This window comes from Grammomys surdaster, unplaced genomic scaffold (assembly GCF_004785775.1).
Source record: "Grammomys surdaster isolate TR1022 unplaced genomic scaffold, NIH_TR_1.0 126248, whole genome shotgun sequence".
NCBI lineage: Eukaryota > Metazoa > Chordata > Mammalia > Rodentia > Muridae > Grammomys > Grammomys surdaster.
Genome location: NW_021621048.1, coordinates 7,560,430 through 7,583,347, shown reverse-complemented (window position 1 = coordinate 7,583,347; position 22,918 = coordinate 7,560,430). Strand labels below are relative to the sequence as shown.

The 22,918-nt window shown below is 42.6% G+C and overlaps 1 protein-coding gene across 1 annotated transcript in view; it reads left to right on the top strand.

Moving 5' to 3' along the window:
- The window catches only part of Clstn2 (calsyntenin 2), a 598,183-nt gene that overhangs the window by 459,926 nt on the left and 115,339 nt on the right, over positions 1-22,918 (top strand). Inside the window, exon 5 of the mRNA XM_028758966.1 lies at positions 11,025-11,174. Coding sequence (XP_028614799.1) covers positions 11,025-11,174 — 150 coding nt within the window. The remainder of the gene's footprint in view (positions 1-11,024; positions 11,175-22,918) is intronic.

Here is a 22,918-nt window from a genome sequence, read left to right as displayed (position 1 = left end):
ACACACACACACACACACACACACACACACACACACACACACACACACGGGAGTTTGGGCCATGACAAGTACATGGTAAATACCAAGATTTTGAGTGGAGACATCTGTGATTGGTGGTCAAGATCCACTTGGCCTCCTGGTACTTGTTCTCAAAAGCTCCCAGGGAAAGATAAGATGCAAATTCTTCCATCTGAGGGTAAACTGCCCCAGTCATGAAGATAATTACTCACCTTGATGAGCCATTCTGCTAACATATGCCAATTTATTTCCCTGGCTGTCTCATTAAAAGTGAGTAATGGGCCATTGCCAGGCCTCTGCCTCCAACTTTGGTTTACAATATAAAGCTGGTGAGGAGAGTTGGCTCTCCTAGAGAGTGAGTCCCCCCCAGTAGAGATGTTTACAAAAGCAGCTATCCAAGTAATGAAGACAGGGCCTGGGCAGCTCCCAGTCTAATGAGCTTCCCAGCAGGCCCTTATCCATCACTTCTGTGCCGACCTTCTCAGCTCCTTGAAGTTCTTTGCATGTAAGCAAATCCTAGAAAGTGTGGCTGAACATTAGGTACCTCCCTTGACCATAGGCTCTTTGCTTTGGGGGTGAAAGAAAGAGACACAGAAACAGAAAGGGTAGAAGACATTAGGTAGAGTCAGAATGACCTCTTATACCTACAGACCCAACCTCTTTCACCTGTAGATCCTTGACTTTTCTTGTCAAGCCTTGGCAGTATCAACTCAAAGTCATTATGGGGTTCTGAAGCCATGGACGGGGGTATATTCAGAGTACTCACCATATAAACAGTGCTAAGTGAGGCTGCTATCTATAGTCATTAGATATTTCTTCCTGTGACTGAGGCATGGAGTTTAGCCATTCCCCATGCAATCTGGGCTGAGGTGATGAGCATATAACTATAAAGTGAGGGTTTTATCACCGTCTTGGAAAGTTCTAGATCTGGGCTAGGTGGTATACAGGCTCTATCTGCTTGTTCTAAGCCAGCCTCTCTTAGATAAGCAGAACCTGGTTCCTTGCTTTCATTAGACAAGTGGGAAAACTGAACCCTTGGGCAGGAAGAATTGCCTAATACTGTTGGCACTTGGGGCTTACCACGACAAACCTCTTTTTCAATGATAATTGAAAGGAACAGATTGGAGTTTAGGCTCATAAACATAGTGTAGAATAAGATCATCAAGGAGACAGAAAAGGGAGAGGTCCCAGTTTGTTCCCCCAACAAAGGACAAGTACACAGCCATGCATAAACACAAACAGCTATCTAGGACAGCTTGAGATCGAAGCAAGAAATTACAAGACAATGAAAATCTATTGAGAATAACTGCACAAAAAAATGAGTAAGAGCATCTGTTTCATTTCACCTATATCATCCCTTCCCACAGACTGGTGGTACCCTGCACAGAGAAGAAATTCCCTTATTCACATATTCCTCTCATAGAGAAAAGTATAGCACACTGAACAACCAGCTTTCCCAGTCTTTCAAAACAGTTCCCAGGTGAATTACTTCAGCATCATCCCACCCTGGTCACTGGGGAGGCCAACATAGCCAAGATGTCAGGCAATGGCTAGAGAAAAATTTGATGGCCAGGGGCTCTCAGTGTCAGCCATGTGGCAGAAACCATGGTGGTCTTCAGTGGCTTGCTCTGCAGAGAATATCAGAAGTCTTCACTGGGCACCTCTACCTCGCTCTTGATCACTACTGCACAGTCCCTGTAGCTTTCATTATTTTGCTCTCCTGCAGGGTCTAGTTTAGTGGATCAACACCATCAACCACATAGAAAGCCAACAATAGCACAGTAGAAATAGATCCCCTCCCCTTTCACTACCAAAGAGCCCATAGCTTTTCACCCTTTCTGTCTCTGGGTGTTTAACCCACTATGCCTCTTCTTCCTCTCATCAGGAGATAACTTACCTCACCCAGGGGCACCCAACCAGACACCAGTACAACCAGTGTATCGTAAGCAAATGATCTATGCACCTGGTGCCAGCATTGGCTGGGCATAACATATGTACTTGTGATTAGTCAGGTGAATCATTCAGGATTATTCACCTTTATCCATGTGCCAATGAGCAGCTAGCCTCAACTCCTCCTATTATCAGGTCTCTCAAGTGAACATGTACCTGCGGCTATCTCATGTAGCTGTGTGCATGCCTTCCAGCCCTTACCTCCCATCACCAACACTCACCCTACACCCCTGCCCCACCCCCACAATCACATTCACTCCTACAGCTGGCCCTCATAGATGTGCACTGTAAGCTCTGATGCCTCTAACTATAGGTGTGTATGAAGCCACCCACCCTACTACTGCCCAATGGCTCAGTATGCTCACAGTCAACCCTTGTACCTACACAAATGTACACAAGTAGCCTCAGCCGCATTGTCTCATTGTTTGCACCACTGCCATGTTTTGCATGTATAGCTAGTTCCTACATCTGCCTGCATTCATCCTGACAGCTTGAGCCCTACTGATACTCATATATAGACAATTGGCCTCATCTCTGTTACTGGCTCCCATGAACAAAATGGGTAAACAAAGCCAGTCTTTATAATAGAGTATACATACATTACTGTCCTTATGCTTGAAGCTGTGTGTATGTACACTACCCTACCCATACACATACCCAATTGGTCTTACCCCAACTCATATCATCGTGTGCATTCCTGATGCCAGTTAGATACTCAGCATCTGCTGTATCAGCTGCTTGGCACAGTCATCATAAGGATACCAAGATGCCCCTCTGCCACAATATCCATTGCAATACCAAGGGCTACATATTGCTGATATTGTAAACCCCAAATTCCTGATCCAAAACATCATATCCTTCCTTTCACACCTGGAACCACATGCTTGACACTAAGTATGGTGCCACGGTGTTTTTCCTCAACCCAGACAGTGAAGGTATTTCATTTCTGAAGCCAGTCCCAAAAGTCTAGAAAAGGTATCTGAGCTTTCTTCAAATGCTTAGGCAGCTACTGAAGGCTGCAAAGTCATTCTCACCTCCCACATATAATTTCAGTTCCAGAGTAACCCATGCCCTCTTATAGCCTCTATATAAGTATGCATGTGGTACACAGACATACATACAGGCAAAACACACAGAGATAAAAACAAAACAAAATAAGTTAAAGTATCAAAAAAAATTACCAACCAGGAGAAAATAATGTACTATATTGAAAGTAATAAAAACAACGATAACAAAAACCTCTGCCAACAAAGAATACTTTACCTGGCAAATCCATCCTTCAAAAATGGAAAAGATAATGACTTTCTAAGATGAACAAAAGTAAAGAGAGTCTAATACTCCTAGACTGATCTTATAAGAAATGATAAGTCACTCCTTGAGCTGAAGCAAAATGATGGTTAATAATATCAAAATATATGAAAGTCATTGGCACTAATAACTACATATCAAATTTAAAGTATTCTGATACTAATGTAATGGTAGGTAAATTACTTGCAAATATATATTAAAGATAAAAGTATTAAGAGTAAGTTTAGCTAAGATAATATATGAGTGAATACAAAAGCAGGGAAACTGTGATATCCAAAATACACACTTGAAGATAGAAGTTACAGAATTTTTACTGAAGTTAAATTGTCAGTTTTTAAAAGACCAGCATAACTATAAGACATTTCATGGAAACCTCTTAATGACCCCAAAGTAAATTCTTGTAGGTACATAAAAGGGAAAGCAATAAAAATAAACTACTATAGAAAATTATCAAGTCACAAAGAAAGTAAAAAGAAACAGTGAATAGAATCACAATCTGGAAAATAATTTAAAATAACAATATTAAGTCCTGATAATTACTTTAAGTGTAAATGGACTAAATTTAACAATCAAAATTCACAGAGTGATTAAATGAGACGAAGAGGGTCAATATCTAATGGTCAGGATAGATTTATCAATAGGCTAACTAACATAACTGTTAAAAAAAACCACGTGCATATAGCATTAAAACATCTAAATATACAAAGAAAATATAGATCTGAAAGAAGAAGCAAGCAATAACACAATAATAGCCAGAGTCTTTAATACCCACCTTTAGAAATGGACAGATGATCTGGATAGAAAAATCAATAAGAAAATGTTGCACTTAAATTATACTTTAAGACTCAACATACACAGAACATTTTCTCAACAGCAGCAGAATACAAAGCACACAGGAGACAGATTCAGGATAGATAATATTGGAGCACAAAGCCAGCTTTAAGTTTAAGAATAAAATCACATCAACCAAAGCCGTATGAAACTAGAGAATAATAGCAGGAGGAGAGCAAAAGATGGAATATTCGAAACAAGGTGGAAATTATGCAACGTTCACCTGACCAACCAATGGGTAGGGGGTTATCAACAGGGGATGAAAGACTATCTGGAGATAGATGAAAGTTGATGTGTAACACATCCAAACTAAAACTGTTGAAAAGGCAGTTCTAAGAAGGCAACTTGTGGTGGTAAAAATCAGGTTTATAAAAAAAGTACAGAAAACTTAAAACAACTTGCTATTGAACCTCATGGAAATATAAAAAAAAAAAATCAAAGAAAGTAAAAAAAATAGCAGGAAGGTGGGCTAACCATGATCAATACAGAATAAGTGGGCAAAAACAGGCAAACAATAGGAAATAAATCAGTGACAGATACTCTGGAAAGTTAAAACTGACAAACTTTCAGCAGAGGGATGAAAAGGAAACAAGAAAAACCGATACTGTAGAAATACAGAGGAAAGTAAGATAGTGCTAAACATGACTATGCCTCAACCAACTGACTAGCCTAAAAGAAATGTATTCCTTCTTAGGATCATATAGTGTACCAAGACTGGGTAAGTAAAACGAGCAAGGAGATTGGATCAGTAATTTAAAAATGTGGTCTTCCATACATGGATACCCAGGACTTGATAGTTTCTTAGCCATTTACCAAATATTTAAAGACTAACTCTAAGGTAGCTTCTCAAAGTCTCCTTAAAAAATTAAAGATGAGAAAGTACTTCCCAACTTATTTTAAAGGCTGATGTTACCTCTATATCAAAATCAGGTAAGGATACTATATTAAAAAAAAAAACAAGGATGTACCAGTATCCACAAGGAACTTAAAAGTAATCCTCACCTCAACAAAATACTAGCATAATACCTTAGTTACTTTTCCTTTTGTGATCAAATGTTCTGACAAAAGTGACTTGCAGGAGAAAGGGTTTATTCTGGCTCATAGGTCAAGCACAACCCATCTTGGTGGAGAAGACAAGACAGCTGGTTACATCTCTTTAATAGTGCTAATGTGGTTGGCAGCTAGTTACAGGCGCCTTGTTGCCTCTCTCCTTGTCTGGAACTCTAAGCTTGCTCACATACCTTTCCTCTGCCAACAAATTATCTTTAAGTTCAACTTTATGCAAGTTCTCATGAAGCAGCAGAAAGAAGCCAATTCTTGGACAACATATAATACAAATTGACCCTAGCTCAATTCCGAATAAGAGTCTGTGTTCACCTCTGAAACCTTATAAACCAGGCCTCTACTATATATGTTTCTTCCAGCATTGTCTTCAACCCCACCACCACCAGAGTGTCCTATTAAGCTTTATCTATAGTATTCAGGTATTTCATAACTCAGAATTCCAAAGTGTTCCAAATTCCTCCCACAAACCAATCCCAAAGACCTAAGAACTACATAGTCAAGTTCATCTTTCATACTGCATAGCGGGCCCCCGTTTACCATTATGAAGCTGTATCTTAGTTACTTTCTCACTTCTATGATTAATATACCTTGACATAAGCAATTGAAGGGAGAAAGAATTTGGTTTGGCTTATTCTTCCCAGAGCATTGTCTTATTCAGTGTTCTATTTCTGTGAAGAGACACCATGACCACACCAACTCCTATAAAGGAAAACATTTAGTCGGGGCAGTCTTACAGTTTCAGAGGTTTAGTCCATTATCGTCATGGTGGGAAGCATGGTGGCACACAGGCAGACATGCTGTTGGAGAGGTAGCTGAGATTTCTACATCGAAATCCACAGGCAGCAGGAAGAAAGAGACAAGGGGCTTGGCTTGAGCATTTAAAACCTCAAAGCCCATCCCCAGTGACATACTTCCTCCAACAAGCCCATACCTATTCCAACAAGGCCACACCTCCGATTCTCTGTCAAGTAGTGCCACTCTCTAGTGACCAAGCATTCAAGTCTATGACCCTATAGATAAGGGAGCTCTTATCAGGGCTGCAGTCCATCCTGGCAAGGAGGGGCTGCAGGCATGGTGGCAGGAATGGACTGATTGCTCATATTACATCCCTACTCAGGAAGCAGAGGGTTATCAGGGAATGGTCATGGGCTATAAAGCCCTAAGGCTCACAGTGAAGTCCCACCTCCTAAAGATTCTGTAACCTTTCCAAATAAAACCATCAGTTTGGGAGTAAGTGATATAATATATGAACCTATTGGGAACATTTCACATTCAAAGCATAACACACACTAAATTCAATAACATGTTAAAAAAATTATACACCATGATCAAGTGAAATTTATCTTTGGAATGGAAGGAAAATTCAACAAACACACACACACACACACACAAACACACACGAATGAAATGATGTAACATACCATGTTTACCAAATCAAAGACAAATAAAGCATATGACCATTTGGATAGATGCAGAAAATGTATTTGACGAAACATCAATATTTTTCATGATAAAACACAAACTTCTTAGCAAATCAAGAGGATAGGCAGTAGGGCAAGAACAAAAAACATTTAACTGAAAATCTTTCTGCGGTAATAAAGGAATCAAAGCAGAATAGCAGCCTACAGAATAAAGAGAATATCCAAAAGCTGCATGCACAGTAATGAGTTGTGCAACACATACACAGGATTCATCAAACTCATTAGGAAAATAAGTGCTAAGCACCTGAATAGACTTTCTCCTAAAGAAAACATAAAACGGCCAGCAGGCATGAGAAAAAATATTCAGTATCACCGACCATAAATGAAACACTAATTAAAACCTCAATGAGGTATCACTCCAACTGTCCTATTGCCTTTATCAAAAAGCCAAGAGTTTCAAAGCACAAATATTATAAGGTGGTTGAAGAAAAGGAAGCCATTTTATGGTTGGTTGGGATGTAGATTTATACACCCATTTGTTACAGAAAACAAAAATTAAAAATAGAATTACTATATACTCTTAACACTTCCAGTCCTGGGAAATAAAGTAGCTTTCTTGAGGCAATAAATGAGCGATAATGCACACCCATAATTTATTGCATCAAACTTTGCAATAGCCAAGACACGGAACCATAACGTGTCTGTAGACAGATGAATAGAAAAGAAAATGAAAGAGCTTTGCCCCCCAACACAGAGTGATACATACAGACATGTACATTGAAAATTATTCAGTCTTTGAGGAAAGGAAGTGGCTCGTGTACAACAAGTTTGATAACCTATAGAGCATCATACTCGATGAAATAAGTGAGACAGAACAAGTATCATATCTCATACATATGTGAAGCTAGAAAAATGTTGAATTCATAGTACTAGAGAGGATGATGGTGTTTACTAGAGATATGGGGGTGGGAAAAATGGAAGTCATCAATCAGAGTGTATAAGCATTCAGTTACATGGGGAATCAGTACCGGGGGACCTAGTGAGTGTATGACAACCATTGTTACAATGAATTATATACATTACAAATTGAATTTTGACGAGTGTAGATCTCAAGTACTGTCAAACACGTGCAGATGACTATGTGAGGTGTAAATATGTCAAATATTAAAATATTGACTATGGAGGTCATTTCAAGAAGTTCAGTTATATCAAACTATCACACTATACACTTGTTATGATATAGATATAAACAGGTACCCAAAAGGTTTCCATATTAAGACTTGGTATCCAGGTAGTGAACACAAACACTGAGAGATGATTGGATCAGGAAGACACTGACCTCATCAATAGATGAGCCTACTGATGACATTGTTAGGAGGGTATGGGAACTGAAAGGAGTCTGGGAAACAAGTAGGTCACTGGGCGTGACCTACTTCTTTGTGGGGTATATCTTGTGCATAGCCCTTCTCCGGGCTTTCCCTGCTTCCTGGCCCACTATGAAGCAGGCATCTATGCCAACTCAATGCTCTTGACATTCTGCCTCATCTTGGGCCCAAAAGTAATAGAGTCAACTGACCATGGGCTAAAACTCTTGAAACCATGACTCCAAATGTGTCTTTTCCTCTTTTGAATTGTTCCTATCAGATATATGTCACAGTGACTGAAAGGCTGACAACACATGGGGTTTGTCAATTGTACCTTATGAATCTGAGGGAGACCCACAAATAGGACGAGCGGGGGTGAGAGTCCTAGACAACTTAGTTCAGCCTTGTCTCGAAGGTTTATCAATAAAGTTGGAATTAAATATCTGAGCAAGTTAATACAACAAGGAACTTGCTAGAATGTAACACCTAGAGGGACAGCATCGTGCATGTCTGAAGTTTGTTGTCCTTTGTCATTTTCCCAGAACCAAGTTTTACATGAGGGATTGATTCTACAAAGATCTGAGCAGTTTCACAGTAACTACCATAGATCACCAAGCACATTTCCAGAAGGTGGCCACAACTGAAATGCCATCAGCAAAAGGATGAAGAGCAGTGTGACTACACCCTTCTCTCCTTCTTTTAATTTCTTAAAAACATAAAGGAATAATAACTTCATTAATATGCAAGGTAAATTCTGATTGGCCATTAAGGGTTAACCTCCAAGATCACTTAGACTTTGATAACCAGACCCAGGACCTCAGCTCATTTAATTTTACTGAGGCCCAGTTCTGCTAAGCAGCCAGGAGGTAGAAACTCACTCCTAGGTGGAGTAAAAGATACATCTGCAACAGACACAGATGATGGGGTTTTTCTCTCCCCTCTCTGAGCTTTCAAAGCATTTTTAAATGTGTGTCTCTCCCCCCAATAACCCTCTCCCATGCAACAATGAGAGCCACATTATTATACCCTCATTTGTGACCTAATGTTTCAAGTTCTTTGCTTTGAAAGTCATTTGCACATGCATGGAGCTGCTGGTGGTGGCGGAGAAAGTGGATTAGTCTCCCAGACAGTTTCATTAAGACTTGTTCCAGAAGTAGAGCTGCAACAAATTGAGCTAAAGATTCCGTTTGTGTGTTTATTTTTCTGCTACAATCGATAGTGCTTTGTCAGCTTAATGCTACACCAATTGTCAACCCTGAGCCTTCCTCTTTTTAAGTGGCGTGGGTTTCTGGAATCACTTCATTCTGAAGAAAGAGAAATACTTCTGTTCAGAATTCAATCTGATGCTACCGAAACATTTCTTGTGATGAATTTAAGGTACTTCTTCTTGGCAGAGTTCCTCCCTGTGTTGAGGACAGCCACAGACCAGTTTGTAGAGTCCTTAGGATGGTGGTCCTCAACCTTCCTAACGCTTCGACCTTTTGATACAGTTCCTCATGTTGTGGTGACTCCCAACCATAAAATTATTTTTGTTGTTGCTTCATTACTGTAATTTTGTCATTATGATGAATCATTGTGTAAATATCTGTGTTTTCCATTGTTTTACACAATGGTCTTAGGTGACCCCTATGAAAGGGTCATTCTGCTCACAAAAGGGGTCACGACCAACAGGTTGAGAGTTACTACCATAGGGACTGCTACCAATCCCAGGAGCCATTCCAGACCTGTGCAAGTAAAACCAACGTGTGAAAGAAAGTAGAAGTAGTTCTACACATCAGAGATAAATACAGAATCATAGCAACCCTACTTTTACTCAGAAAGTACTGTCCTGAATCAGCAGATGGTGTTGTGTTTTTAAAATTGCTGAGAGCACACAGCAAAGGTGTGTTTCTGCTGCAGTGTCTTGGGTGTCTTTGTATTCTCCCTGATACTGGTCAGACTCCAGTTCCCCGCCAGAGTGTGCTGGGGAAGAGGAGTGCTGAATCAGCTTCCCCAGTCTTCAGAGCAGTTTGGTTTCCAGAGATTTTGTTGTTGTTGTAGCACATTACCCCAGTCTGGATGGATAATGTTTAAGTGTTGAAATAAAGTGCTAGCGAAATTTAAAATAGATGTCAGACACAACCATTCTGTGTTTGTTGATTTGTTTTCTTGTTTCTGTTTTCATAATTTCACTTTTGGGTAAGAAAAGATAATATCTAGAGAGAGAGAAAAAATGAGAATGGGAATATAGGGAATAAATGGCTCCCCAAAATTGAAGATCTTAATACTCAAAATACTTAAAACTATTGAGTTTGGCCTTCATTCACACCTCCCCCTCTTGGAACAAAATAACATTCTATCAAAAAGCAAAAACAGAACAAACAAACAAACGAACAAACAAAAACCCAGCCAGTCTAACTTTTGTTGATTAATGACCAAATATTTATTTCTGATCATAATATTAAATTCCTCTGAGCAAACACCCATGAACAGCTCTGAATACATTGTTTGATCTCTCTTGGAGAAGAAATATAACTCTTTACTCGGGGCAAAGAATCTGTTATTCTGTGCAGCTTTCAGAAGGGAGGTCACACATTTTCTTATTGATTTTACTTCCTATTTGGTAGCAAAATAATGTGAGAAGAAGCAGTGACCATTCCTGGCGACAAGCCCAGATGCTAAAACTGACGTGCCAGGACGTTGTCTGGATTCCATCTCTTTCCCAGAAACTTCATGGTAGATGAGTACTCTGCCCACATCAGAGGCATATGTGTGTACTTTCAAGGTAGCTTTCTGGCAATCCACTACTTGGAAACACAGGCCAATTGGACTCCAGATGTTGCTTGGAATTCTCTACCAGCCCCACTGCACAAAGACATGACTCCATCTATTGGACCCCTGGAACCTACCACTAAAGCACAAAGGGATTATGGTTGGCAGCTATGCTCCCGTTTGCCTTTGTTTTCGCAAAGAGGTGGGGGCCACCATTTCATTCTCTCTAAAGGCTGATGGGATAGGAAAGAGTACTGAAGTAAGTACAGCCTACTCTATGTGATCAGAAATGAGTGTGTGCATCCCTGTTCTTCAGGCAACATCAGGAACACAGAGAAGCTGAGCTATGACAAGCAACGCCAGTATGAGATCCTGGTAACTGCTTATGACTGTGGACAGAAGCCCGCCGCTCAGGATACCCTGGTGCAGGTGGACGTGAAGCCAGTGTGCAAGCCTGGCTGGCAAGGTGAGCCTGATTTTTATTAGTCTTGCTACGTGAAGGCAACTTGACCTGGGGCACAGAGGGTGTTTGGTGTGCCCACAAATATCACAGCACTTGTCTAAAGGTTGTTTTAAAGTATAGTTGTGTATTCTCACACCTCTTCCATGTTATAATCTACATTTTAGTTAAGACTGTCAGAGACAACTCTAACCACAGTTCTCCATTGCTCAAATTTCATCAGATTTCAGAACTTGGGAGATATTGCCAGGGTCTGTTGACCTTACCCAAGTGTTGAGCCTGACTGATGTGAATCAAGTTCTGCATCACTGCTCAGCACGTAGGGAAGGTCTGCTGATCCTCATGCATACCACACAGGGGGGGAGAGAAGGAAGGAGCCTCTGGATGCGGGGGTTTATGAAAGCCCAGTGCAGGGAAGGGAAACAGTGGCCCTCAGTGGAGTTACGTTTTGTGTCAGCTTAGATCCTTCAGGAAGCAAAGACAGAGCATGTTTCAGTCATTCCCTAGATAACTGACTGAGGGGAAGTAGGAAAAGGTAAGGACAGCTGCATAGATAGCTCTTACAGAGAAGTGAGAGGTCTTTAGAATAGTAACAATAGCTTTAAGTGATATCACTGGGTCTGGTGACCAAGGAAGGGATGTTAGTCTTATCTCTGTGTTTCTGGTTTGGTGTAGACTTGCTGTGTTTCTGCTACATGTGTGGAGGATGCTACTACTCAGTCTTAATTCCTCATAGTCCATGGTGCTTTGCAAGGCTTGTGGCTTCTGCTTGCTGCTTTTTAATAATGTGCCTTTAAGCCTCTGGTCTCACTAGTCACCCTCTCTCTATTATTCACTCAGGCCTCTATCAAGCACACTGATGGCAAACCACGCTGTAGTGTCAGCCACTCATTCTTAGTGCAACCTAGCACAGCTGGACTGGCAATCATAATGCAAAGACACTTGTAGCTGAAACACTGTCTGGCCTTGCTCTGCTCAGAAGGCAGCTCTCCATTAGCTTCCACAGTACAGCCTGACTTCCCATAAACTTAGAGGAGAGAGCTGGGAGCCCAGGCGCTCATCTCTGAGAGAGCTGATATTGTGTGGACTTGAACAAAGTAGAGAGAAGATAAAATGATAATTAGAGTCACAAGTGGGAGATATGTAACATGTATCGTATATATATGTGTGTGTGTGTGTGTGTGTGTGTGTGTGTGTGTGCGCGCACGTGTGTGTATGGATAAACATACACATATATGTATATGGGGGATATGTAAAACAAAGTACAGTACCTTGGATCAGTCTGCTTAGAATCAAGCAATAGTGAAAGAGGGACATACTAGCCAGGCAGAAAGAATAATTTAAACATTATTCTTGTAATATCATCACCTAAGAATTTGAAGCCAACCTGGGTTATGGAGCAAAGCTGTCTCAAAAAAAAAAAAAATCCACCTGCCCACTGCAATAATCCAGGGATGAAGAAGAGAGCATAGCAAGACAGACTGGAATAGGAAACTGGTTTTGCAACTTCAGGAGCCTGAGTTCTAGGATATAGAAGGCAGGACTCTCCCTGGTTTACTCTTGCGCTTCTCAGGGTTAGCACAGTGCCTGACCCTAATAGAAGATGCTTAAGAAATGATGAATGAATGAATGAATGAATGAATGAATGAGTACCTGAGTAAGAAGTCACTGTTTTCATTTAACTTATAAAGATCATCAATGAATGGCTAGCCTTTCAAAAGAAAACCTGGGGTGGGGGGGAGAAAGAAAGAAAAATAAATGCTTTCTAAGCACAGAGCATGATTACAATGGAGTTTTAAGTAGGAAAAGCAAAACATGAGGTTGTATCTAAAAAAATGATCCCAGTACTTTTTGACTTTGACAAATGAGGCACCTACAGACTTTGGAATAAGTGCTCATGCCTATATTTAAACATTATTTATAGAGTTTTGTACTTGTTAAATCTATGCAAATTTAGCATTAAGTGAATGATAAAAAAGCAACTTGTCATCATGCTTAATTTTGTGTGTGAAGGGTGTACCAGACACCTACCCTGTGGTGTCTAATGCTGCTGAGAATGCGTGTAAGTGATCTTGGACAACCAGGGTGGAGCCTGCTGCCTGTACTGTCTCCAGCCCCATCAGAGGCTCAGGCACAATGAGACCCTCACAGTGTTAAGACGATTAATGAATGGGCAGTGAGCCCTCAGTTTAAAAAAAAAAATGTCTTTCCTGGAACAAAGAAAAGAGGAAAGAATCAGTTCCCTGAATCAGCTCATCATGCCAGGCAGTGATTTACACATGTGTAGTATTAGAATCAGCTGCTTCCTCGTGGCTCCTTGCCTAAGTCGGTGGCTTGTGGTGGCAGATACTGCCATGGATTATACATTGAGAGCCTCTCCTTCCAGTTCACCTGCTGCAAATTCTATCAAGTCCCTCTCCTTCTTTCTACCCCAGCAGCCTTTCAGATTATAGCTGAACGACTCTCCATCTGTCATGTGCAGGAGTGGTTACAGTAACTTTCTGCCACTTGTCATACACACACACACACACACACACACACACACACAAAAGCTCCAGAGAATACTTCTCTCACCTGCCCACCTAACATCTTGGTCCTAGATATGTAAGCACCTTTTACCTCTAGCCCTCCCACCCCGTTATCTGTTCTATTGGTCAAGACTACAGGCTATCATCTATATGGACATCTTTCTCCAAGGAAAAACTATACTCAGATGGCCCCAGGTGTGTTTCTTGCCTGGTCCAGTATCCCAGCTTTGCAGGTCAACTTAGAGTGAGCCATGTCTTGTGGGTTCTTTGTTGCCTGTAGACAAGGCAGGTCATAGTGATGGGTAGAGAGGTTAGCCTTTACCTGAAGCACGGCTGAAGGAATACTTTGTATATGGAAGAAGAGCCCAAAGAAGGGAGAAGAGTAGCCTAGCTTTCAGAAAATGTTATTTCTAGGAAATGGAGGTGGCATGATTAGAGAGGTTGAGGGTAAGGTGAGGTAGCTGGCTGAGACCTTGAAGTCAGAGTGAGGAGCCTTGGTTAGCCCTCAGACCCTACGCATTCATGTGCCCGGTGAGATTCCCTGTAGTCCTGTGGGAGAGCATGGGCCCCTCACCAGCTCACTTTCTACTCGCCGTTCAAGCCAACAAACACAGCTTGGCAGTTAGAATTCTTGTACCTGTTCTAAGCCATTTCGCTGCAGGCAGGAGGGGATTGCAGCCCCGTGAAAGCAATCCATCATGTTTTGGAGCCCTGCCTTCCTGGGAGCACTCCCAATCTGCACCCCCATGGAGCCTTCCCTGCAGCCAGCTTCTAGCAAGGAGTTGTCACAGCTGAGCAAGGGGACCTCTCCTAGGTGGAGCCTCCCCAAGCCCACAAGAATCTGCTCCCAGACTCCATTGACATCCAGAGCACTCTCCTGACTTCTGTCACAATAATTGTCCCGCCCCCCCCCCCCAACACTGGCTTGCTCTCCTCCTGGCCTTACCTGTATATCAGACACTGTCTCTGCCACCAGCTTTCTTTCACACTCCAGCCAAGGTGTGGTCTCCTGAGACTATAGTTTCCCAGCTCCTGTTCCTTTTCTGTAGGTTGCTCTTGAAAGCACATGGGCTCCTTGAGGGCAGAACTGTACGTCTTACAGCTTCTGACATTGAACTTTCTATCACTTACACAGAGACAAGACTCAAGGGTTAGCTTCACTCCCCATGTGTGAAGGGGGACTTAGCAGGGATCTCCTTGGAAGCAAGAGGAAGGAAGGATTTGTATGCAAAACAAGAGCCCAGGCATGCTCATCCTTCTCACTCTGGGCAGTGACTCTGGGGCAGTAACATGGAGAACTGAAAGGGGCAGCTCACACTATGCGGGTCAGCAGGCTTTACTGGCGGAATGTTCCCTTTTATGTTTATACGGGGAAGAAGCATAAACTTCCTCTTTGTTTTACCCAACAGTTGGAAAACTGATGTCCTTAGAGGCACATCCAGTTGTGAGATGAAGGACTACATGGTGAAGCAGCAAAGAGGTGAACACACAGGACAGAGGCAGGCTGGTGGTACCATGCCTCTCCTGCAAGACGTATAGACTGCAGTCTTCTTGGTGTGTCAGTTCCCTCTGTTGTTGGCTAGAATTTTGTCCATTGGCCTGGGTGTTCTAAGAGGACATGAGGCAGGATCCACACCTGTGGGGAGCAAATTAATCCTGCGTCAATATATATTGTTGCTGTGAGCGTGGCCATAGCGAGGACCCCAATACCTCAGAGCCTCAGGAATGGCAGAGCCTCCCCCAGGTCAGGATGGAGGAAAAGGCAGAGCCTTCCCCTGCTCTGGCCCATGTGCAGATGTTGGCAGTGTTTGTATAGTAAGTATCAATAATAATTCTTCCTTGATTATTAATCTGCTAAATCTGCTGCGCTACAGAGACAGCTCCCTTCCCCACAGAAAATAGCTAAACCTGCCCCTTTGCTCAGCTGCATTCCGTAAACCCACATCACTGATACGGATGTATAAAACAAACACACGGAGTCTCTGGCTGCTGCTACTGGTTTGTCGCCATTAGAGTGCATGACCCACCCACTCCCACCCAGCTTTTTGTAATCTGTCATTTCTTCATTTGCCCCAGTTAGGCCAATACCTAAGCTGTGCATGTCTCAACAAATACCCATGCAGGAGAGAGAAAAATCTAAAGGGTAGAGTGGAGGCTGACAGGGGACACAGTGGCAGGAACAGCAATGTGGCTCAACAGAAACGGAACTGAGCCGTGGGACCTCATGGACCCCTCACTTGGGCATCAATCTGTCCCTCGGAGGCTCATTTCTTGTTCAGTTGTTGGTCTGGAGGTTTTGTGTATTTGGTTTCATTTTGTCCATTGTTTAGACAAAATGCTGTTCTTGCCCATACTTTTCTTTATGGTTCTTTCTGCTTCCTTGGTTCTCAGATTGACAGCATTGTCGTCCATAACACCTACATGCCAAGTTATATAATTTCTGCCTGGTCCTGCCAGGTGAGATCCAAACCCCACTACTTCACTTTCCCTTCAGGCAAAATGATACCCTACAAAAGACAGCATTGGAGATGGGCCTTCCTGGTACCCCGTCATTATTTATCTCCTGGACTTGTAATTGACCAGACAACCGGACTAATGGATCTAGGCTTCCCAGATTGCAGAGTCAGCTCTCCAATCCCCAAGAGACTCCTCCATCCCTGAGCAGAGGACTCTAGGATATTAGGCATGCCACACTCAGCAGTTCACCCAGGTCGGCTGCAAGTTTTCTCCATGGGCCCAGATAATACCTTTTCTTCAAATCTTCATGATGATGGATCCTATTCAAATGAAAGGAAAAGAGATGAAGCCATGCAGTTGAATACAGCCCCTGTGTTCTCTAGAGTTTTGAAGATTCTTCAGGTGCATCAAATCACCTCAGACGTTCCACTGTTTCAGCAGTCCAGCTTTCAAAGGAAGAAAATATGACATTTGGGAAGGGAGTGTTTTTCAAACCTGAATGGCCCCACAGATCATGCAGGTGCCTGGATAAAAATGCAGGTTTAGTAAGACTGGGTTAGGTCTGAGTACTACAGGTAGATAGTGTTGAGGTTTGGTAAATATAGATGCTGACAGCCAATAAATGGGCAGAAGAGACATAGTGGAATTGAGAATTCCCAGGCTTAGGGTCAGAGGAGAGCACAAGGGGGAGAAGAAGGGGAATGGAGGAGAAGCCACCATGGGTTAGGTGAGTCATGAAACATGGCTCTGAGGGATAGCAAATTGGAGTTAAGAGCGGCCTAGATGAAACATAGTAAGTAATACCTCAGGGTTATCAATAGGAAAGTATATTCTGATAGCATAGATATCTGCCCAGCTCTTGTGCTGTTTAAGGCTCATTACTGTAAATGTAAAGGTTGTGTATGCCTTTTATCCTGGAACTAAATGGTTAATGGTGGGGTAGAAACCCTAGATTGGGAACAAAAATTTCTGCAGCAGGATAGACATTATTTTAAGTAAGAAGATCATGCAGAAGACATAATCAAGGTCACAAGAACGTGTCTGTAACATTTGCATTGTAAAGATAGTAGAAGAAAAGCTCCTGGTTGACATTAATTCTCTTATCTTAGTTGCCTCATTAGAAAGAACTGAAGTGCATGTATATGTATGTGTATATGTATGTGTATGTGTATATGTATGTGTATATGTATATGATGTAGGAGATGTTTCTACAGTAATATTTCACTGACCATCAAATAATTCCCTCATTATAAAGGCAGGGCCTATGAAGACCTAATCTAGATATGACCAAGCAGAACTCCTAGCCTTGGGAACAATGACACACTGAGGATGTAGGACATGTTATAGGGACCTGTACAAGTGCAAATGAGACACTGAATTTGAAACAGGCAGGCAGCGGCCCTGGAGAATCCATGCCTGGCTCAAATGTAGATCAATACATAGCTGTGAGCACATAAGAGAAGGTTGTTACAGATCCTACCTGTTGTTGGGAAAGTAGGAGGGCCCACAGTGTGGCCAGGCACAGAGGAGGAAGACTAGATTGACCAAAGAGGTAGAGATTATGGAAAAAAGACTTCATTGTCATTCTGAGCTCAAGGAGATGGCCCAGAGACGTTCCTGTGTCAGTGATCTTATCACGGATCTCAGGGGGGGAATGGTTTCACTAACCACCAAGGTGAAAGTTGAGTGCATGGGGACCAGCTAAAAAGAATGATTATTTATGAGCATACTTTGCTTAAGCCAAGTATTTATTCCAAAACAAATTTAAAGTGTTTAAAGACAGTTAGATTTATAGTCTTAATAGAAGTCCTAAGACTTCATAACTAAGGAGACAAAGTTGCACTTGGGTGGTCTGAAGCCTTGTCCAGGATATACTTCAAACTCCTATCATGCATCTGTTGCTAGAGTTTTCTCCACAGGTCCAAACATGAGAAAAGCACAGCAAGGGACCAGCTGGCTTCATCTCTGCCTCTTCTAAAATTCAGATTAACAATGAAGAGCTTGCTTAAGTTTTATTTTCTGAAGGAAATGGATTCAAATTTGTGGGTGATAGGCCCAGTGAGGTGTCCAGATCTGCTCATGGAGCCAAGTCCTTCAGAACTGAGAAGATGGAGCTCTGTCTGTTTAGTGGGTGTTGATGTTATGGTGCTGATAGGCCGGGCTCTGGCAGGAACATAGGCTAAAGGAATGCTCACAGCTTCTCCTTCACTGTATGCTGGGTGTCCAAAATGTCCCCATTACACTACTGACTCTTTCTAAAGGAATAATCCCCTCTTAAAATTCATCTGTCTCCTTCAGTAATAATGGATTAAGCTGAGTTCCAAAAACTGTTAGCTCATAGGTAAGTCTAGGGAATCACTTGTTTTTGTAAAACCACAAGCTAAAGTAATGTATTTTTCTATTTTTAAATGGTTACCAAAAAAAAGAATATTGTTTTATAACACATGGGCATTGTAAGAAATTTGAATCTGGGTTCCAGAAGGTTTCCTGGGATACAGCCCCACTCTTTGCAGGTTGCATAGGGATGCCCTGAAACAGTGGAGTTGATGACAGAGGCCACCTGCCTCTCAAAATCTAAATATTCACTTTCTAGCCCATGGGGGCTGAGGAAGTATAGCTTCCTGACCCCTCTGTGAAGCTCTTATTGTACATTGTCACCGTAGGAAGAAGTGGTTTACTGTATTATGTAGCACAGCCTACGAAGACCAGGACACCAGAGGGACATATTTGTACAAAGGCAAAATATCATAAATAAGACAATTGAAGTGTCATCACACAGAAGACAGGACCAACCTTGTGATGTAAGCAATTCAATTCTGTTTTACAGATAGGAGAATAGGCTAAAGAGAGACTAAGGGATTTATTCCCACTTCACAGCTGTTAAATAGCAAGGATGGAATTCAAATCCTTACTTATCAATTCGGAAGCATCGTGAAGTTCAGGAAGTATAAAGGAGGCTAGGGAAAGAATTTGGGAATTCCCAAGGGGGGATATTCTAAGCTTTACAAAGGCTTTTTAAAAAAAGCTTAGAAGACAGACATGACCCCACCGTCCTTGGCGAGCATGTTAGACCCCCAGTTACTCTACAAAATGACGGTGAGACTTGTGTGGAAGGTAGCTGGACATCAATGTAATGATACCCATTGGACCACCTAAGAAGTACCCACTGCAGTGATCTGGCTCCTCTCTGCAGCAACCAGCTCACCTTTTCTTTGTACAACTGGTCTAGCAGCTCATTAAGAAACAAACCTATGCTTGTAGACTGCCTGTCTCTCAGCTACTATCTCCCTAAACCAAAAGTCACCTCTGGTTATCTCAAAGGCCAGAGGACACAGAATGAACCTAGAACTTGAATAGTAAGCTTCAAATACAAAGATGCTAGCCCTTAGTATGGCCCCTTATCATGGGTCAAGAAGATGTCGCCTTCCCCTCAAAGAAAATACAGCATGAAAATCCCCTACCTTTCTTTCCATTCATCAGGGTGACACCTAGCTTATTTGAGGCTCATCTCCAGGGAATCAGTTCCTTCATCTTCTAGCCCCAGTTTCTGTCTCCCCTGCCCCCGGGCTTCCCTGGTCCTTTTCACTCTCCTTTTTGGGCCCATAACCTACTCTCCACTCATCTCTGCCTGACCTTCAGTATTTCTACAGTCTTCCTCCAATACCATCCCTGTTCCTCTCTTGCCCACACAATGCACCCTAACTCCCACATGGAAAAGCCCTGGAGCCCTGGAAGGTGGAGGGGCACAGGGGTCAAGCACAAGCTATTGATTACTGAGCTGGGCATGGAATATGGACTGGACTCAAAGATTAGCTTCACTCCCATCTGGCCACAGGATTTATTTCAGCCATTTCTCTGCCCTAGATTTGATCTCCTCAACAATAAATTATGAATCATAATTCTTGGCCAAACTATTTTTTATCGGATTGTTATGACCAAAAGAGATTACTGTGTAGAAATACTTTGTAGTATTTAAATCATTGTGCAAACAATGCTGTAATTAAAATTGGGCAAGTAAGGGATGCCCTACAGAAGAACACACCCTAGAGAATCCACCAAGACTGTGTGCATTGATCAGCATACCCCACATGTTGGTGCTAAAGACTAGAACCAAGGGAGGCAGTGGGAAACAACACTGTCCCAGAGAGGGGGGACACAGTCCCAGCTTAGCTGTCACTACTCTGAACTGGAAGGTTACTCCCATTTGGCCGTGGCTTCCTTCAGTGTAAACTCTCCAGGATTAAATAGAAGGCATCTATGGAGGGCCTTGAACAGAACCACATAGGAGGCTCAGCAAACAGTAGCTCGTTTGAGTTCCTTTTGCTCCGATTTTTAAAATCACAATGGGCAATTTTGTCCCAAATAACTAGCAAAGGCCTGATCGCTGCTGGCTGCTAGAGAGTGACCCTGAGCTTTGCCTTTGCTCAGAGCTGCTAGGCGAGCAGCTTGCTCTGGCTGCAGGCCTCATGGGGCACTCTGCTATGAATAACGACCTGTTTTGACATCTCTGACATAGCCGATCATTAAGGTGCAACAAATGGCTCTGTAAGGGATGCTGGTTTACCTACTCAGTGGCATCCTAATGTGTTTAAAGACCTGCTGGATCAAAAGTTACATGTTCCACCTGGCCCCTGTGTTTGGAAAAAATGGGCCAATAATCTTAGCCCCTGAGGAGGGGTGGATGGCCATAATCCACACAGTATTAAAGACAATAACAATAGCTACTGCTGTCTGAGTAATCACCATTTTGCCAAGTGACACCTAAGGGCTTGGTACTCTTTAACACATCCTAAAAGATGCTTACACATTTATAGATGAAGACACTTAGGTTAAGATTTTCCGCAGGGTTCATGATATCCAGGTCAGTGCCATCTTGGATACTAGGTTCCCCAGCCTGGTCATCTGTGATGTTTCAGAGCACTGTTATCTTTGGAGCACTGCAGCAGAGCTGTGCAAATGAAGATTGTGCTCTCCGAGCCATCCCATGGTATTATTGCACAAGGCAGCTTTGAGGAAAGGCCATGGCCTCCAGGATGGTGAGGGGGGGGAGTATCACTCCTCCCTACAAGCTCACTAGTGGGATCTGCCTTCATTCAGGGTTACAGGTGCAAATATGCATCAGTCTCCTTGAGTGACCTCTTGGGAACCACAAAGGGAAAAGGGCTTAGTCAAGGACACACATGCAAGATGTTAAGAGGAGAAACCATGACTAGAATCAGATCCATCATTAGAATCCATGTGCTCTGCCTTATCGATTCATGAAACTGGCTGAGCCACATAGTGAGCAGACTGTGGTTTCCATTGACATAGCTAATAAGTTCTTTCATATAGCTATGTTCAGGAGACGTTACCTGGCATGAAGTTGGCAGGAATAGAGTTCTGCCTCTTACATCAGAAAAACTCGAGTTCAAGTTCAGGGCCTACCACACCTTGTCTCCAGAACACTGGACAAGCCAATTAGTCACTCTGAACCTTCAAGTGTGGTATCTGCAAAATGAGGCTACTATCAGCCCTTACCAGGAGGCTGTCACAAGAAGAACTGTGAATGCAGGAATGACCAAGCTAATGTCGCTAGTAACAGGAAACAATGCCTGAAATGAACAGAAGCCACTAATGTATATGGCTAGTCTGGCCAGTCTCTTGGTCTAGCTTGCTGACTGTGCTACCTTGGACATCTCAGCCTTACGTGTGTCATGGTGAAATGAGCCTCTTGCCAATGCCTTCTTCAGATGGATAGCATATGCTCTGATAGTGTGTATAAAAGACCCAGAAAAAGGCCTTTGCTTCCTCCTTGCTTTCTGTTGTCAAGTGGGAGGGAGCCCAGCCAGCTTTGACGCCATGTTATTGTACACCAGCCGGACTCAGTTTCTTATGAACACGGCCCAAGTAGCTGACAGGCCAGCCCTCTTCTTCTTCCTACACTGTCTTCATCTGAAGTAGGTAGAATAAGCCCTTAGAGCCCACATGGTAGATATGGTAGATATGTGGGTCACCTACTTCTCACCACTACCTACCACTGTGCCTTTCCCAGCCTCTCAGGGCACCTAGCTAACTTCAGTCACCTTTAGAGCTCAATTCTACTGCCATCTCCTGTGAGAAGCCTTTCAAATGCTAGTCACCTCCCCTGGAAAGCTGAACACTGGGACAAGCACCTGCCATCTCAACCATCACAGTCTGGATACACTTGTCACTACCATGGCCGCTCCGTGTTGTCACAGTCTAATCACTTGCATGCCCTCACTTCACTACTCAGGGTCTCATTATTGGCCAGACATTAAGCAAGTTCTGGGAACATTTTCTTGAGCTTTGAGAGCTTTCTAATTGATCCTGGACCACAGCTGACTTTCTACATGGTAGGGTGGCATCAGAGCCCCGAAGATCACATCACCCACCAATGCAAATCCAGGGTTCTCTACACACACACGCACACGCACACGCATGCACGCTCATACACAAACACAGACACACACACAACACTGTATACACTCACATATACACACAATTACACAATCATAAACACGTTCATACAGATAAAATAATACTAATGATAATAATGATGATAATAAAGTACCCATAATTTAATAATGCAGCATTACCTTCATTATGTGTTCTCCTTGTATTCAGCCGGGTGCACCTTATGCTCTTTCTCACTTCATGGTGTGTGCGTGTCTCCCACATCATAAAACCTCACCAGATGCATAATGCTCCTTAACAGGAAGATGCAAATGTGCTTCACTGAGTCCTGTAGGCTGGTGGTTGCCAGGC